Below are 18,900 nucleotides of genomic sequence, written 5' to 3'. Positions count from 1 at the left end.
CAGGCCAGCTGCCTCCCCCCTGCTTCCTGCCCCATCTTTCTTTACTGCCTCATTCCCCTCCCTCCCTCTTTCCCCTTCTTCCTTTTTCAGTCACTGCTTCTCTTTTCATCTGTGCCTCTCCTCCTCAGACAGGCCCAGCTCTCTCCTTCCCGGTTCCCATCCCTGCCCCTCTTTGTTTCTGCCCCCCTCCCACCATCTCTGTCCCTTGTCTCCCTGCCTTCCTCCCTCCTCTCCACCTCCACCTCTCCCAGGCCCTCTGCTGGCTTCCTCTCGGGCCTCCTTCTCTCAGTGCCCCCCTCTGTGGACTCCTGGCTGTGCTGGGTAGACCCAGGTGGCGGCTTTCCCTGGGATCTGCTGTCCAGTTGCTGCCAGGGAAGGGGCAGCTGGCTGGCCGGGGCGGGAGGGAGGTGCCCTCCTGGGGAGTCCCGGGAGCTCTTGCTGGCCCCTCCAGGCTGGGAGAGTACAGGGGGGTCAGATTCTGGTCTGAACCATCTGTCCACACCATGAGACAGGAGGCAGGCACTTGGGAGGGAGAGGAGCCCAGCCGCTCACTCTAGAAGCCACTTGCCCTCTCATTTCCTCTGCCTGAACTGGAGACTCAGGGGATCTCACCTGCTGTGTGACCTCAGGCAAGCCCTGTGCCTCCTCTGGGCCTTCATTTTCCTTTTATGATACAAGGGTTGGAGCACATCAGTACAACATTGAGTTGCGTGTGGAGCATAGAGAGACCATGTTAAAACACAGTTCTTGGGGGTGTGTGTGGGGGGTGATTCTGGATGGGGCCTGAGCCTGCATTTCCAGCAAGTGCCTAGGTGGTGCCCTTAAGAACACTCTGGGCTCCAGGGACCAGCCATCTTGGCTCCTCCCCTAGTGCCTCGCTCTAGAATTTCACAGTTCTCTTTCAAGGAATATGTTTTGACAACACCCGCCCCCCCCCATACACACACACAAACACCCAAGGCAGCATTGGGCCTTGCTGGCCAGGCTGCTGCTGCTCCATTTAAATGTTGCATTAGAAACGCAGATGAGGCAAAGGACCCCATCTGCGAGCCCTGGGAGAGGAAGTGGGACAATGGAACCAATGGAGGCTCCCAATCTAGATAATCAATACAAATATTATTGGGAGGGTGATTTATGTGGCAGAACAGGGCCGGAGGATGGAGCTGCATTAGGGGCCTTCTCTGCCTGCGGGGGAGGGGCGATCAGTAAACTGGGGTCAGGCCAGGGGGTCCAGAATAGTCCAAGAACCTGCTTCCTCTTCTCAGCGCTGGGTCCAGCTGAAGGAATGATGCAAGCAGATTTAGAATATGCAGTTAGGGTGCAGTGGGGATTTCAGCAAACTCCAAGTATAAACAGAATCTCCTGTAAATGCCTGGAATCAGGAATCCCCGGAGAAACTCAGGATCTCAGATACCATATCCCACCCAGGTACGAGGCCCCTGAGGGTGGGAGCAAGGTACAGGCCACCTTTGTCTGGATGCCCTTCCCAGGAACTCTGGCCTGTTTTGCAGCAGTGAGTGGTCTGGTGAAATCTGCATGTATGTCAGTGGGGCTTCCATACTGTGACATACTATAAGGGAGTCCCTTTGGGGCCCCTAAAGCTTTCTCAGAGCACTCGGGAGCCCTGGTGGGGGCTCCAGGAGAGAGGGACTTTCTTTAGCAGACCAGGGGGGCTGGAGGTTTAGGCAGCAGATGCTTGGTGAGGAGAAGGGTCTGAGGGAGGGTCATCCCTACCTCCTGGGATGACATCTCCCTTCATTCCTGCCTTTGATGCTGGTCTCCTCTGTCCTGCCTGGAAGAAACAGCACTGGCCCAGGAGGCAAACCTCCAGGGCTCCACTTGCAGCTCTGTGTCTGAGCAACCCTCAGAGCCAGGTCGCATCTCTGGCCCTGGGCTCAGTTTCTGCCTGGCTAAGTGAAGTGCAGAGTATCCCTCCACCTGCCTCTGAGTGATGCATTTAAGTCCAGGATGTGCATCACCAGCCCCTCCTGGCTGCAGGGAGCAGGGCTGTGGGTGATGGCATTTGGGTCTTGGAAGGAGACTATGGGGCTGACTGAGCCCATGCTTGGGGAGTGGGAGAGGTAATCCCCACCCCATTCACTCCAGCACGTTGGACCAGGCGAGGTAACTGCATTGATAAGCTTTGGATATTCCTGCTCTCTTTCACAAAAAGGGCTTCTCTATTTGAGAGAAAAAAATGATAAAACCTCACAATGTTCTGCAGTAGGCCAGCTGCTCCGCTCAGTGTTCCCGCATGTCCCCTGCAGCAGGCCACTAGAGGACTGTGTTATCCAGGGAGGTAGTCTTTTGAGGGGTTGAGCGCATAGACTCTGGAGTCTGGTGGGATTTCAAGCTTGGTGTCAGCACTTCCAAGCTTGAGACCTTGGATCTGAGTCCACCTTTTGATCCTATTTCCTTTTCTGTGAAGTGGGGTAATTGAATGAGTGAGTATCTTATGATCAGGGATATATGATTATTAGAACAAGACTAACATCAACAACCACCTGAACTCACTTCTGTTGTACGAAGGTCAGGGACTGTCTGTCATGAGCCTAAGTGAGTCCCCCTCTTGGGAACTGGCCCTGGGGCTTCTAGAAGGGACCCTACCTCTTGCTCATTAGGGGGGCCCAGGCACATTGGCTGCAAGTGGAAGAGGCTTCTTCCACATGATTGCAAGAAACAGGTCAGATGAAGAGGGGGTCTTTGGAGTCTCTTGTTCTGATTTCCTCTTTGTTTATATTTCCTGACCCCAGGGGTACAGCACCAAGTAAGATACTCCACCCAACCTCAGCTTGCTCCCAGGCTGGAGCCCTCACCCATTCCTAGGGGCTGGCCGAGTCACAGTAGCCTAGGCCCCTAACTTTTTTTTAAAAAGATTTATTTATTTATGCATACAAGAACTGGGGTACAGGCCAGTGGTATGGGGGGTGAGAGGATTCATCAAAGACAGAGTGGGGAACAGAACAAGCAGATCAACTGAAGTACACTGCTGAGGGGAGCAGCAGGCGAGTCAGGAGATGTCTGCTGCGCCATGTGGGTAGCTCCCTGGCTGGGCATCGAACTCGTGCTGCAGTGGCTGCGGATAGCTTCATAGGTTGCATCTTAACTCCTTGCGCCACCAGGAAAGCCATAGACCCCTAACTTTCTGTGTGCCTTGGGACCCTTCCTGTTCCCTCCCTGCCCCCTGTCTGGTTTCTTCCACATCAGTGGGGCCGGGTGTGGGGTGTGGGGTTCGTACTCTGGGGCTTCCTCCAGCTCAGCATGGAGTTGACTGTGATTCCATCTGTGGAGGCCTTGCTGAGCACCCTGTCCCCCTTGTGTTAGTCCCCTTGCTGTAAGGGGACTCCTGTAAGAATGTGAGCTCCATGAAAGCAGTGGCCTTTCTTCAGGTATGAGGTCTGGGGTGAGAAAGCAGCTCCCCTGTTGAAGGTTGCTAGATAAATGAATAAAATAATCATGGGCAGGGCAAACCAAAAACTGGAGCTGACTGTTGGGGCTCACGCAAAGCACCCCCATGCAGCATCTTCTGGGTTTTTGCTGAACCGTTGGCCAGTGTAGGCCCCATTTCCTTCATTCTGTCACCCCCTCTTCATCTGACCTGTTTCTTGGAATCATGAGGAAGAAGCCTCTTCCACTTGCAGCCAATGTGCCCGGGGCCCCCCTAATGAGCAAGTGGCAGGGTCCTTTCTAGAAGCCCTAGGGCCAGTTCCCAAGGAGCAGGGGCCTTGGGCTAGGCTGTTGTGGCAGGGTCGGCAGGGACTACCCCCAGCCCCAGTCTCTGAACCTGGTATCCTAAAGTGCATTTCCACACGCAGGAGAAACGGGAGACAGCAGGCCCTCTACTCAGAGGCTCACGTCACTGGAATACTGTCCAAACCATGGTGGCCTGACTCCTCATGACAATTGGGGCTCCACTGCTCTGTCCTTGCTTGCGGTGACGCAGCGACCTTCTCACCCTCCCTCTAACATGCACAGCATGTCCCGCTGGGGGCTTTGCCGTGCTGTCCCCTCAACCTGAGAATGCAGCGCTTTTGCTCTCTGGCCTCTCTCAGGCTTCTGTTCAATTGGAGAGAGGCCCCCTCTTTGTACCCTCCTAGGGATATTTTTATCCTTATCAGAGAGGTCCCCTTTTTTTCCCCTCCTGGGGATATTTTTCTTCCTAGCACTTAAGGCTACTAGACATTCCGTTAAGTCTTTAGCATTCTCTCTTTCCTGTTATAATGCAAACTCGTGTGTGTGTGTGTGTGTGTGTGTGTGTGTGTGTCTGTTTTCTGCACTGCTTTATCTCCATGCACAGAGCAGCCACAAACAGGTGCTCACTATTAGCTGACCGAGTGACCCGAGGATGTCTGGAGGGCAGGGCCTGGCATGGGGGTCGCCACACAGTAGGTACTTGGCAAGTCAGTGCTCCTCCCTCCTTCTATTCCTCCAGCCAGCTAGGCTTGAGGGGTGCGGTGGGGATGCTCGCCCCAGGTGTTCTCCCCTGGAAGGGGCGTGCATCTCTCAGTCTGCCTCTTAGCCCGCTGAGCGCACATCCACAACTTCTGTCCCCATGGAGGGTGGCCGCACCTAGCCGTTCCTGCTCCTACATCTGAAATGGCCACACTGCAGCTCCAGCTGGGATTAGATAGAGCTCCTGATCAATCCTATTGATTCTTCCCCCCTTCCTTTCCACGTGGCCTGTGACACTCCTCGGGGACTGTAGAGGAGGGAAACGCTGGGCACCTTTGGAGAAAGGCCATAGTGTGCATGTGTACGTGTGTGTGCTATTCTCCCCCATGTGTGTGTCATTCTCCCCCATCTCCCCACCCCACCTCCCTCCTTCTCAACCTGGTCCACCTTCAGCAAGGAGGGAAAACTGATCAGAACAACCTCCCGGTGTCCTTCGTAGCAAGGACATTTCCTTGCCCAAAGATACCTGGAGAGTGGCCAGGGGCACTGTCAGCACTGAAATTCCAGTGGCTGCAGCTGCCCTGGGCAGGGTGCAGGTGGGGCTGGGTAGCTTCTCCTCTGTCTGGGGGGGGGGAGTTTACTGTAAGGCCTGGGGCAAAGAAACCCCCCCTCCAGCTTTGTTCTCTCAGTTCCTCCTCTCTGGTCCTGTCTCTTGTGTCTCTCTTTGCACTACACATCTCTCTCTCTCTCTCTCTCTCTCTCTCTCTCTCTCAGGCTCTCTCGTTGCCTGTGTCTTTCCCTGTCATTTCCTACCCTTCAAACCAAAAATCTTCAAAGCAAGTCCCTGGACCACCTCCTGGGGAGCCCAGCTAGGGAATCAGTCCACCAATTAATCTTCGTCCCTTCTCATTCTCTACCATGGCCGGCATGGGCGATGTCTGTCCGACTCTGCCTGTCCAAATCCTTGTGTCTTAGACTAGTTCTTGGGTAACTCTTCCTTTGTTCAAATTCTGCTCTGACTGTGTGATGGTGAGTAAGTAACTCCACCTGTCAGTGCCTCAGTTTCTTCATCTGTAAAATGGGCACAAGAGTTCCTACTAAAACGCTAAACACAGCGCCTGCCAGGTGGTAAATGCTCACCTATGTATTAGCTGCTACTACTTTTTTTTTTTTTAATTATCGTTGTTACTTTAGGCTTTTAAGAGAAACAAGGAAGAAAAAAAGGATACGAGTCTTCCACTCTTCCATTTTCTACTTTCCTCTCTGGATGCTGGAGAAGGGAGCTATTCTTTGAATTTGTTTATGTCTTCCTGGTCCCCAGCCATGGACAGGTGCTGGGCTGCCCCCTCTCCCCACCGTGAGACTGGTCCTGTGGTCTTGCCTGTGAGCAGAGGCACTCAATGCCTGCACTCAATGCCCCGCTGTTCCTGCAGCCTTTTCTGGAGCAGATCTGCAGCCTTCTCCTGCCTCTCTGGTTTAAACCCAGCCGTGGGTGCTCCAAGGGCGACCCCACCTCTCAGTACAGCTTGAAGGTATCTTCCTTAGGGTGTTTGGAAGGTCGTTTGGAAACAGAGTTGGGGAGGGGTGGCCCTCTCCTGTTGGCTCCGTGGCATCTCCACCACAAACCTCGGCCACCAAAAGTGAGGCCAAACAGAAGACCTTCCATGTCCACTTTTAGTGTCCGTTCCTCTCTCCTCCCCTGGGAAAGTGATTGGTGTGGAGGAGAAGTAAGGGGTGGGGTAGACAGACCAAGGAAAGCATTTGAGACCAGGACCTCTTGGGTTAGCCTGCCTGGGTTTGAATCCTGCCTGGGTTTTAACTATGTCACTGTTTGACATTGAGACTCAGTTTTCTCACCTATAAAATGGGGATAATAGTTCTAACCTCTTGAGTGTATTCTAAGAATTAAATGAGACAATGCCCAGCACATCATAGGTTATAAATAATTATGTTACTGATACTTCCTAGAGGGGCAGAATTGAAAGAGGCCCTGGAGGCTACCTAATCCTTGCTCAGAGAAGGACAGGTTTTTTCCTTTATCACGCAGCAAGTCAGTATATGTGATAGTAACTCTGAGGCTGGGTGAGTTCTAGTGAATGGCAGGAATAACCCCAGGGAGCATCGGGAGTTACCCCCAGGGTGGGCCAGGATGGCTAAGATATTGAGTATGGAATCAGTCAGAGATGGGGTTCAAAATTCTACTACTGCTTTTCTATGCTGTTTTTCCCAGCTCTGTGCCCTTGGGCAGGTCCCTTCACTTCTCTGAATGTGAATCTGAATCTTAATTTTAAACTTTTACATACTACCTAACATGGTCATTGATATATTTACTAAAATTTGCTTATTGGTTATTTGCTGTGAGCCAGGTACTGATATCACAGTGATGATAAGACAGATAAGGCCCTGTACTCATGGAGCTTCCCTTTGGGTGGTTTGGAGACAGACAATAAAAATGGTAACAGATAAGTCAATGTGGACAAGAGCTCTGAGTTAAATGAACAGGGATTGGGCAGAGCTAGCCTGGGGAGAGTGGTATGACATTGAACAGCATGGCTAGGGAAAGCCTTTCTGAGGAGGTGACATTGGAGGGGCATCCTAGTTGTTAAGAAGGCACTATGGAAAGTTCTGGCCAAATTGGTCTCCAGGAAGACCTGAAGGGAACAGCCACTGCAAAGGCCCTGGGGCAGGAGTGTGCTAGTGTGTTAGGGAGGAACAGCAAGGAGACTTGGGCGGCTGGCAGTCTGTGATTAGAGGCTGGAGGGATGGTCAGCAGGGGCCAGATCATGTTTCCCTTGTAAAGAGGCTGGATTTGAAGTTAGTCAGAGATCCACTTTAGCAGGGAAGAGTCAGAATTACTTTTATGTTTTTAAAGGATTCCCTCTGGCAGATGGGTGGAGGAGAGATTGGTGTGGGCAAGAGGCTGTTGAGTTGTGCAGACAGGAGGGGCTGCCAGGGTGATGAGGAATGGAACAAGATAATGTCACAGACTCCTCCTGCCTGGCCTGATATAAGCCTGGAGAATGGAACTGAGCTCAGATGAGGTTTCCAGCTCCTGAGAGCTGCATCTTGGAGGCTTGGGTCATGAGAGGGGGCAACGTGATGCTGAGGATCAAGCAAGAGCTGTGGCAGACCTGGCCTTGAGGGTGGGGTCTCTCTCAATCTTTCTTTCTTTCTCTCTCTCTCTCTCTCTCTCTCTCTCTCTCTCTCAACTGCTGCTGCTATTACTCCCCAAAGACTTTACATAATTCTGGCCCGACTCCCTCCTCATTATGTCATGCGCTGAGTGGAGTCTAGGTCACTCCGTGGCTTGCTGCGGTCGGTTGGGGGAGAACAGACTTCTGGCTCCCTTAGCAGCAAGGCAGACCCTCCCCATACTCAGGTGGGGGTGGCTAGGCTGGCCGGGGTGGAGGCACAGTCCAGCCCCAGCCCTAGGCCCTTTGGTTGGCCCAGCAAAGACCAGGGCTTCCAGTGTTGGCTGTGGATGATGAGTGGTGGGGGCTTGTGCTTTGAGCCAATCATCCCAAAGCTGGGGGCCCTCCCCTGGAGCCCCGGCAAGAAGAGGCAGGCAGATCCCATGTCAGCCACTCCAGACCAGTTGCTTGTCTGACCTCACTTTCCTACGCTGTAAAATGGGGACAAAGACAGCCAAGCTCTGGAGGGTGTGTGACTTCAGAGGGCCCTCCAGGGAGTCAGATCTTGTGCATAATAAGAGGTGCTTGAGGGTAGAGAATGTGCCAAGAGAGAGGCAGACAGAGCCATCTCCTTCTCAGACTCATTTGGGGTTGCCTGGACCCCAGGCTGGTAGCTTCACCCCCTTCCTACAGTCTCCTGTTCCTGTTCCCAACCACAGAAAGAATCCAAATAGTGTGGAACCCCTCCCTCTACCTAGCAAAGGTAAGAAACTGAGACTCAGAGTGGGAATGGCTTGCTCAAGGTCACACAACCCAGGGTGCCAGAAATAAGTTCCAGCCCAAAGCATTTTCTGAAGCATTTCTTGGGGTGTGATGCCTGTGCTCCTGGAGGATGTCAGAGGTCACACCTCAGGGAGGCAAACGCCTCCACCTCTGCCCTTTTACACACATCCCATTTTTTCCCTCTCCTTTTTTTCTTGTGGGAATTTTGTTTTTATATAGCTCTAAGGAAACTTCAACAATAGTTATGGAGTTTTTCTTACCCAGCCTCTGCAAACAGGGTACTAGGCCTTTTCCAACATCATTTGGTCTGAGTTTCACAGTAACTGTGGAATATTGGGGACAATTACTCCCATTCCAAAGGTGGAGAAACTGAGGCTGAGGCTCATACAATTGGAACTGGGTGGGGTGGGGGGTTCCAGGTCTGTACTTTCCAAAGCCCTCACCTTCCCTTCCACCTGCTGCTTACCTCAGAAGCGCCTGAGAGTTGCGGACTCTTTTGACCCCCAAAACCCCCTTCCTGTGTGGTGCTGGGCTTTGTGAGGAGATGTAGAAAACAAGTCCTGGGGCTTCTACCGTGTTTGGCCCTGGATTCTCGGGGACCAAGCTAACAGGGAGAGCTCCAGGGAGTTTGAATTACAGTGGAACAGGGGGGCTGAAGGGCCTGCAACCCCCCATCACAGTGTTGGTTAATATTCTCAGTGTTTGCTAGGGATGGGGGAAGGTGGAGAGAAGAATGTGCCTCCCCTTGTTTCTAGAATTACTAAATTCTTGTTAGATCTTTAAATTTTATGTAAATTCTTCTTTTTTTTCCTTGGGAGGGTGGGTATCATGTTTTAATTAGCAATGGTGTCAAAGGAGAGCTAGATTAATTATTGGAAATCCTGAGTTCCAGATGGTTTTAATTTTCACAGCAGGGCACCAGGGTATATATTTTTAAATTTTTTTTTATTAAAATCATACCTAGTGTATTTTAGGGGCACTGAGGTACACTCATTGTGGCTCCAAGGATACTGTATTTAGGGCTATGATTTTAGTTATGGAGAAGCAAGTCCCTTGTCACCAAAATTAAAATTTTGAGGGTGAGGGAGGGGCAGGTGCTAGGAAGTAAAGGGTCAGGGGAGGGAGGGTGAGAAAGCGGGGGAGAGCAGCTGGAGAGGGGAGGCAGAGATGGGGGACCAGGCACAGGGAATCAAGACCAGAGAAGAGAGAGAGCTCAGGGAGGGCACATGGCTTACCAGAGTCACACATCACCTTCCACATCTACCTTCCTTGGTAGAAAATGTGGACTGGCAGAAGAACGGGGGAGAGCTGACACAGCATGTCTGGTCAAGGGACAGTCATCCTGTGACCACTGGATGTACTTGTTCAGTCAGGGCTTTGGGGACCATTTCTGATCCCCATACCGAGGGAGGCTCCCTGGAGCATGGATGTTTTAGCATGGTATCTCCCACCTGCTGGGACTCCTGGGACTTAGCTTCAGCCTTGGTGACCTTGACCGAGGAAAGTAGACTCTTCTGAAGTAGCTGCCCTCTCCAGGCTTTCCCCTACTTTAAGTGGCCAGGGCAGAGGGGCTGGGGGAGGGGACACTAGCAGGTTTCTAGATGTTTCCCTGGAGAAAGGAGCCGCTGACATAAATTTTGGAGGAAGTAGCTTGCCATCCCCAAGCAGAGTGTGTGTGTACATGCCTTCATGCCTGTGAGTACTTGTGTGTGACTGTCTGATCCCTTCCTGCAGAGACTGCTGCTTCTCTGGGGTTATTTGTATGGGAGGCTATTCTGTTTTGGGCATGAAGTTGAGGGATATGGAGGGAGGATGATGGTGGGAAGAGGGGTACACTGGTATTTAGCTACAAGTGCAGCCAAAAAGAGACTGGGATTGGGGATAGGTGAGGACAATTCCATCTCCCTGCCTGAGATGGGGGGCTCCCCCATGATTGATGTGGGGGAGTGTGGGGGATGACCAGAGGCAGGGTCAGAGATCATGTCTCTGAGCCTTTAGCCCTGGCCATTGCCCTTGGTAAAAAAAATGTGTCTTCTTCTGTCTTTCGAAGCCCAGCTCCTAGTGGAGACAGATACCTTCGGTAGTCAAGTCCGGATCAAGGGCAAGGAAACGGAATTCTACCTGTGTATGAACCGGAAAGGCAAGCTCGTGGGGAAGGTGAGTGATGGTCTGAAATTGCACTGGGGCCCTTGGGTGGGTCCCCCTGGTCATTTTGGGTAGCGGGAAGGGTGCAGATTGTGACTTTGGGGAGCATGCAGGGCCGTGGTATCTCCTGGTGAATGTGTAGCTATGGCTTGCTCAGTAGTGGGAGAACTTGAGGGGATCTGGGACTCCCCGCCTGTGTGATCTTCATGTGGGGAATCAGCACCAGCAGGCCAGGGGCTGGGCTGCAGCATGCTTTCAACAATCACCAGTGCAGAGCAGCAGCGCCTCCGGAACCCGGTGCCTCGTCAGCGCTGGGCCTCACGGTTCTAGCATTTCAGGAAGATTTTATTACTTTGGAACAGGCAAGAGAGCTGCGTGTAACAAATTAGGGCAAGGGTGGGGATGCGGATGAGGTGCACCCACATGCCAGGGGCTCTGATCTCCACCAAGGCTGGTTCTCAGTGCCCCCCTTTTTTCGTGGGGGGGCTTGCTTGTGAAGTTGACACGTATGCTTCCTCTGAGTGTTCAAATGGAAGATTTGACTGGCAGTTCCTCTGTGGTGGAGTCATACTCTGTATTTCCTTCTCTCTGTAGGGACCCTACTCACTTCCTTATCCAATTTATATAATGGAGTGTGGGGCTTCTGCTGAACAGGTGGCATGGTGGGTAGATGATACACCTGATTCCAGTGGGATGGGTTTCTACTGCTTGGGAGCAAGACTTTGGCTGGTTTTGCGGCTCTCCTTGTTAGGAGGCAGGGGAGCAGGACCCCATTCTTGTTTAAGTCATCTTTTTGATTTCTTACATCCCCTCTTTTCCCCCTTCCCCTTCTCTGTACCATGCCAGGGATCTGAGTCACGGTGCTGTGGCATTATTTGTTAATAATAGCCATCACGATGGCCTGTTAATGGGCCACCTGCTTCTGCCAGGCACTGAGCGAAAATGCCCACGAGCAACCCCATGAGGTTGGTAATGGCCTCCCCATTTCACAGACGAGAAAGCTGAGGCTTGACCATGTCCCCAGGGACACTTGTCCCAGATCCCACACTACAGCGCGGGGGGTTCGGAGCCCATTGGGAAGGAAAAGAGTCCCGCCGCGCTGCCCACACCAACTTCTCCACCGGCAAAGTACTGGTAATCGGCCGAGCGCGGCGAGGACTGGTTTTCATTAGTGATTCACTTTCCGCGGTGCTAGGGCGGCCGGCGAGGGGGTCTGCAGGGGCCGGGCGGGCGGGGCGCCGGTCGCTGGCCTGGCGGTGCGTTTCCTGTGGCGGGTGCGGCCCGGCCCCGCGTCAAGCGCTTTGTTCTCCTGCCCGCCTGGGCCGCCTCCCAGGCCCGACCTGCTTGGAGCTGTCGGCTGCGCTGGCTCTTTTTTTTTTTTCCTGTTGGAAGGAGGGGCGCGCAGCCGTCTGCGGTGCCCCGTGCCTGAGCGCCCCGCCCTCCCCGTCTGCGCGGTTCCCGGCATCTTGACCCCAGGAGGGCCGATGTGGGGTCAAAAGAGCAGCCCCGTCCCCTCGGGCCGCTCCCGCCGCCGGCCGCCCTCCGCCTGCCCGCCGGCTGGCCGCTGAGTCACCGCTTCCACAGGAGCCGGCTCCGATTTCCTGCCCCCTCGCCTTCTCTCCCGTCATTAATATTGGGGACGGTTCAGCTGGCGCAAGGCACCGCTCAGCCCAGGGAGGCCCGAGGCCCGGCGGCGGCTCCCCCCTTATGTCCTTTCGGATTGTCGTCTTCTGGGCTGGCTTGGGGGAGCTGTGAGGACGTCCCCCAAATACACCTGTCCCAATTGTGCACCGCGGGTCTCCTGTGGGCTTCGATGGAGCCCAGCACCCCCATTCTCTGTGGCTCCTGCTTCAAGAGGCCCGGAGCCCAGGATAGCTGCTCTATCACTGCCTCCCTGCCCAGTCCTGCCCTGCACTTAGACCCCCTAGACGCTGGTGTGGCCCCCTCCTTCCCCAGCTCCTGCCATTTTCTCTGTTCTGGTTTCATACCTCACAGGAATTGCTGCCTCAGCAGGGTCCCCCTCAGGCTGCACTCCAGGTTTTTCCTGGCTGCGCACCGCACCCTCAGCTTTCTAAAGCACAAAAGGCCTCAGCTCTTCCGCGCACCCTCTGCCCACAACCTAGCTCAAAACCCACCCCAGGGACCTCACCACCTGTCAGAGAATGGATTATTCCTTGCAGGCAGCCTCCCTGGTCTCCTGGCCCTGCCACCTGCCTTCATGCTCCCATGTCACCTGCCTCCACGCTTTCCTGTCACCTACCTTCAATTTCCCATCACCTGCCCTCATGCTCCCATGTTACCTGCCTTCACGTTCCTCTGTCACCTGCCTTCATGCTCCTCTGTCACAGACACATGGCCTTGACAAACCCCACCCCCTCGATGGAAGCTTCACACTTTGCATGTGCTGCTCCCTCTGCTGGGTCTGCCTTTCCTTCATCCCGCAACAGCCTCTGGCTTCCCTGACCCCAGAACCCACAGCCCCTTACACAGCCTGGGGTTGCTGGTCTGTCCGTATTTGTCTTCATGCCTTAGGATATCCCTCCGCTTCCTCCCCCAGACTAGGAGCTCTTTGAGGCCTCACTCTGGATCTGGCTATCTTTGCGTCAAGGACCTGACCAAAGGGCTGCAGGGGCATCAAAGAAAGAGAAATCTGCTTTTTGCTTTCTGAAGAGTGACTTAACCTACAGTCAGAATTCTCTACAGAGTCAAAGTTCCTGGCCTCGCCGAGTCTCAGTGTCTTCATCTGTAAAATGAAATGATAATGCTGGTGCAATTAATAGCAACTTGTTAAAATTTAGGGAACTAAATGTTAAACTAGTTTCCTAAAGAAACCAGATTTCAAGGTCACTCGTTCACTGGTGGAAACCCTTGGCCTCCACTAAAGGTCGGCCTCTCTGGAGTGGTTCAGCAGGACAGCTTTCTTGGGCTATTCTGACTCTGGATGCCAATCTTGTATATCCCTGGTGCCAGCAGGGCATATGCATTGAATTCCCAATGGAATCTTTTTAGAGGCTCCAGCTCTTGGCAGTAGCCGCTCCCTCAGATGCATTGTGCCAATCATATACCAAGACTCTGCCCCTGAGCCCCTGCATGCTCAGTTAGCCCTTTCCTTGCTACCTCTCTGGCCCCACATTCGTCTGTCCCAGGAGATAGTAATTTCTTTCACCCAGTAAGTATGTGTGGGCAATTTCTCCCTATGTCTGGAGATTCAACTCAGATCATTTTTTCCTCATCAGCTCCCACCTGTGGATCATTTGTGTGTCCTCTTTGGGGCAATACTGGGCCTCAGATACTTTCAGGGCAGGTGTCCCCTCCTGCCAGTACATCTTTGCAAAGACTGCTTTGGTCATTAGTGTCTGACACCCAACTCAAAATGCCTTAAGCAAAACAAAGGAATTTCTTGACTTTTAAAACTAAAAACAATTGGGGTAGTTCTAGTTTTGAGTAAGACTGGATGGAAGGACCAAATGATATTATCAGATTCAGTCTCCTGCTCAAATAGCAGGAATAAGACTCCAGTTTGGAAAGAAGGAGGTTGGAGGTGCTAGTGGGGGAGAGATGATCAAATTCTACTAAATCACAAAGCTTCTGGGATGGCATATTCCCTTCCTCTAAACACCCATGCTCTGCCTTGTCTGAATGAATGGAATCAGCATTTCTGGGCCTGAGGCCCCAGCACAGGTGTTTTTTGAAATCTCTGCAGGTCTCAAGCAGAGTTGTAGAGGTCATCAGGAACAGAGGTGAAGGTCAAGCCCAAGTGCTGACAGTGTCTGGTTTGTAGTTGGGAACTTGTAACTACCATAGACCTCACAGCTTCTGCCAAGGGGCCTTCAGCTCTGGGATGTTGGAAATTTCAGCCCCCAGGCCAGCTCCTCAACCCTTGTAAATAAACCCAGACATGTCTGAGCACATATGCCAGGCATTGTCTTAGCCCTTTGTACTTCTAAACCCTCTTTTAGTGCCAGTGGCAGCTCTGCAAGGCCCTGGGGGAGGAGAGGTGTGCTCACAGGCAGTGTCTACTCTGCTACATCTACTGTTCTGGTGGATCTGTCTGGAACCTGACAGAGGGGAAGTGAGCTGCAGGGGCAAGTCCAGGTTAAATCCTGACATGGCAACTTATAACTCCACAACCTTGGTAAACCTTTTTGCCTCTTTTAACTCAGTTTTCTCCTATCAGGTGGCGTCTACCTCAAGGAGTTAAGAGGATTAAATGAAATATTGGATGTGGAAATGTCTGGTCAGTGGTTGGCAATCACTGAATGGATAAGTAGGGAGTATAAGTGGGCAGAGAGCTCCACCCACTGCTTGCTGTGTCTCCTCAGCTTCCCTTCCCTTGTACCATCTCTGGAATAGTAAGAGATCTAGGAGGCAGAGTCCATTTTTTTTTTGGAGGAAAATCCTTTCATGGTTCAAATGCCCATCCCATGCCCCAGCAGAACCTTTATCCATTCAATTATAAATGCTTTGGGTGCCTATGTCTTTGGTTAAGACCTGTATGGAGCCATGAGAGCAACTGAAAAGCAGTCATGGCCTTGTGAAGTTCTTGGGTTAATGGTGATGGAAGCAGATATAGTATTGCTGTGCTGGGCGTGGGTGGGAGGGATAATGGATGCCAAGGGGGTTCAGAAGATGAAGTTTGTTAGTCCAGTCAAACTTGATGCTTGAATGGAGTCTTGAAGAAAAAGGAAGAGGTGCCCTGGGAGATAAATGGCAGTCAGGAAGGCTTCCTGGAAGAGGTGGTTATTGTGCTAGCGTGGAAGGATGAAAACAGTTTTCCAGGCAGAGGGGCAGGTATTCTCGGGTGGGGAAACAGCATCGTGTAGCTTTTGTTCAGTTTGCCCTTGGCTGTCGTACCGAGACTACCCAAGGGACCTAGACTCAGGCAGCTTCCAGAATTATCCATTGGAGACCCCGAGACCACTCCCCTCTACCCCCTGGAACATAAACCCTGACTTTCCTCACAAGAGTCCCACATTGTTTACCCCACACATACTATCTCTGGCTTCTAAGAGTATGTCTCCCAGGTTCTATCCCTGCCTATTCTGCGGTCCTCGAAAGAAAGGCTGTCCTCCAGACATGTTTTCTTACCCTGCCTGTCCCTTTCTGCAAAGTTCAGCACTTTGTCTGCAGCGCCCAAGCTTGCCCTCTGCTCAAAGGTGAATGTTCCTGGAAGCCCTAGCCTGTTTTCCACTTCAAACAAAAGGCTGGAACTCACACCTCAGCCTCCCTGCACAGCCAGACTGCTGGGCTTACAACTTGGCTGGGCGTTCGACCGTAACGAGGAGTGGGCCCGGCCTAAATTTGGAGATGTTCTTTGGAAACTTGAGTGCTGCTAATTCAGGCCTTCCAGCTTTGTGTGTTTCCCACTCTTCCACATGGAGTGATTCGACTGTCTCAGGGAGAAAGGTCAAGGTCAAATCTGCTGCCGTTGGTCCAGATCAGGTCCAAGGAGGGAGACTGGCTGGCCCTGTCTCAATCACCTGCTCTTCAGATGTAATTTAGCAGGTTCCTACTGTGTGCCCATCTCATTTGTAAGCATCATTCCTCACATCTCTGTGACATAGGGGTCATTATCCTCACCTCGTAGGCAAGGAATTGGAGGTTTAGAGAGTGGAACCAACTAGCCTGAGGTCATACAAGGAAGTGTGAGGATTGGTTCGGCTCTGAATCAAGGCCTCCTGGCTTGGCATAGACTCCCAGGGAGTTCACATGTCTGCTTGGGAGCCTGACATCTCAGAACCAAGGGCACAGGCTTCTGAGTTTGGCCATGTGAAATCTTTTATTTTTGGAGGCCCACAACCCCTCTTTACAGCAAACATTAAAATGCACCACATCCTGCATTAAATGTCATTTATATTTAACTACACAACAGTGGAATTAAGTGGTGGTTGAGTTGCTGAGTTGAGTGGTTGAGTTCATGTCTGATTTTGTGCACATTGGTGGGGATTCCTTTCTGTTAAAGTGATAGAATATAATCTCAACTGGTTTAAAGGAAATGAGGTATTAGTGGCCCATATAACAGTGAGGTAGTGAGCTTCAGATGCTGCTTGGTCCAGAGCCCAAAGGACTAGAACTTGGTTTCTGTCATTCTCTTACTCTTGGGTTTGTTTCCTCTGTGCTGACTTTGGTGTCAGACAGGATTTCCTCCCATAGTGGTAAAATGGCTGCCTTCCCTTCAGCTTTACATATTTTCCAAGTTTAACTTGGCCTATGTTTTTGGGGGTTGCTTTCACAAGGGTCTCAGGGAGCACTCTGGTTGAATGGTTCTGGCCATATTCCTAGCCTTGCACCAATCACAGGGAATAATGTCTTCTTGGTCAGATCTAGGTCTCTGGTTCTAGTGGAGTCGAGGTAGCAGTCTCTGGCTACGGAGGGACACAATGATGATGGGAGTCTGTGACTAAATTGTGGGGTGGGAAACGATACAAGGGTCAACAGCACAAGTCCACTTCTCAGATCCAGGAAGTGAAGTTGCTGAGGTCAAAGCTTAGGTCAGGTGCTGCCCCAGCCCTTGCCAACTGCCCCTGCCTCTCCACACAGCTCTGCTTTCGCACCTGCCTTCCTCCTACTCACCACCTTGTCCTGTCTCCCCCCGCAGCCTGATGGCACCAGCAAGGAGTGTGTGTTCATCGAGAAGGTCCTGGAGAACAACTACACAGCTTTAATGTCTGCCAAGTACTCTGGCTGGTATGTGGGCTTCACCAAGAAGGGGCGGCCACGGAAGGGCCCCAAGACCCGGGAGAACCAGCAGGATGTGCACTTCATGAAGCGGTACCCCAAGGGGCAGGCAGAGTTGCAGAAGCCCTTCAAGTACACCACAGTGACCAAGAGGTCTCGGCGGATCCGCCCCACGCACCCAGGCTAGGCTGCGGCCCCACGTGGCCTCCAGGCCACCTGGCCCACACTCACACTCACAGAGAACTGCATCAGAGGAATATTTTTACATGAAAAATAAGGAAGAAGCTCTATTTTTGTACATTGTGTTTAAAAGAAGACAAAAACTGAACTAAAACTCTTGGGGGAGGGGAGGCGATAAGGATTTTTTGGTTGACTTGTAACCCCCTATGACGAAAGACTCACGCAAAGGGACTGTTGTCAACGCACAGGTGCTTGTCTCTCTAGGAACAGACAACTCTAAACTTGTCCCCAGAGGACTTGAATGAGGAAAACGACACTCTGAGAAACCAAAGTCCTTTTTCCCAAAGGTTCTGAAAGTAAAAGCAAAAAAAAAAAAAAAAAAAAAAAAAAGCAAAAGGAAAAAAAGAAAGTAGTGACACCCCCTCCCCCTACAAACTCTCCCTCTTCCCCTATCCCCTATCCCTGCCCCAAAGTCCAACAAAAATCGCTCTCTGGTTTGCAGTCGTTTATTTATTGTCCACTGCAAGCTGTCCCGAGACACCGCGCAGGGAAGGCATGCGCCTCGACTTCCGACGACAGACGGCCTTGTCCAATCTCGATGACCCTGCATTGCTCGCAGTTCTGGAGGATGCTGCTATGGACCTTCCGTGACTCATGTGACCTAGTACACCAATGATAAGGGAATATTTTAAAACCAGCTATATTATATATATTATATATATATAAGCTATTTATTTCACCTCTCTGTATATTGCAGTTTCATGAACCAAGTATTACTGCCTCGACAATTAAAAACAATCGACAAATTATTTAAAAAACCATGAGGTGAGTGGTGACCAGGGGCAGGGCTCGGGTAGGGCGGCCCTTTTGTGTTTTATTCTCTTGGGGCTGTGGTCTTGGCTCTTGCCTTCCTGCCCTCGCTGACGGATTCACATACAGGCGTGTTCTGGGCACTGAGGATGCAGCCTTAAACAAAGCAGAAGGAAATCTTTGCCTACAGAGAGATTACACTTAACTCTTGAGCAAGGCACAGGTCAAAGGCATTGACCTCTCATGCCATTCTTGAAAATCCACCTGTAATTTATAGTCTGCCTTTGTAGTCTCGGGCTCTGCATTGACAAATTCACCAAAACCAATGTCCATGATTGATTGAATCCGCGAATGCAGAACTAGGTATAGAAAAAAAAAAAATCCATGTCTTAAGTGAAGCTGCTCAATTCAAACCCTGTTGTTAAAAGGTCATGGTACATTCTTTTTTTTTTTTTTTTTTTTAAGAGGCATGTTTTATTTATTTAGTTAGTTTATTTGTTTTGTTTTTATACACATGCACTGGGTACAGTCAGAAGCACAGGAGGGTGAGAGAATTCACCAGAGCCAGAGCAGGGAGCAGAGCAGGCAGAAGGACCGAAGTACACTGCTGAGGGGAGCAGCGGGCGGCAGGAGAGGTCTCCGCGCCATGTGGGACCCTCCTCTGGTGGCCAGGGAGCAGCCGGGAATCGAACCGGTACCGCAGAGGCCGCGGGCAGCTTCCCAACCCAGCGCTCAACTGCTGCGCCACCGGGGAGGCCCGGTCATGGTACATTCTAATGTC

The 18,900-nt window shown here is 51.8% G+C and overlaps 1 protein-coding gene across 1 annotated transcript in view; it reads left to right on the top strand.

Annotated features, from left to right (window-relative positions):
* The window catches only part of FGF18 (fibroblast growth factor 18), a 32,345-nt gene extending 14,679 nt beyond the window's left edge, over nucleotides 1-17,666 (top strand). Inside the window, exons 4-5 of the mRNA XM_037500332.1 lie at nucleotides 10,357-10,463; nucleotides 17,050-17,666. Coding sequence (XP_037356229.1) covers nucleotides 10,357-10,463; nucleotides 17,050-17,316 — 374 coding nt within the window. The 3' untranslated portion in view covers nucleotides 17,317-17,666. The remainder of the gene's footprint in view (nucleotides 1-10,356; nucleotides 10,464-17,049) is intronic.
* Nucleotides 17,667-18,900: the final 1,234 nt, after the last annotated feature.

Source organism: Talpa occidentalis, unplaced genomic scaffold (assembly GCF_014898055.3).
Source record: "Talpa occidentalis isolate TD23 unplaced genomic scaffold, MPIMG_talOcc4v2.1 talOcc4.9, whole genome shotgun sequence".
In the NCBI taxonomy this organism is placed as follows: Eukaryota; Metazoa; Chordata; class Mammalia; order Eulipotyphla; family Talpidae; genus Talpa; species Talpa occidentalis.
The sequence above is the reverse complement of the archived record's forward strand: the minus strand, read 5'-3'. Positions and strand labels throughout refer to the sequence as shown.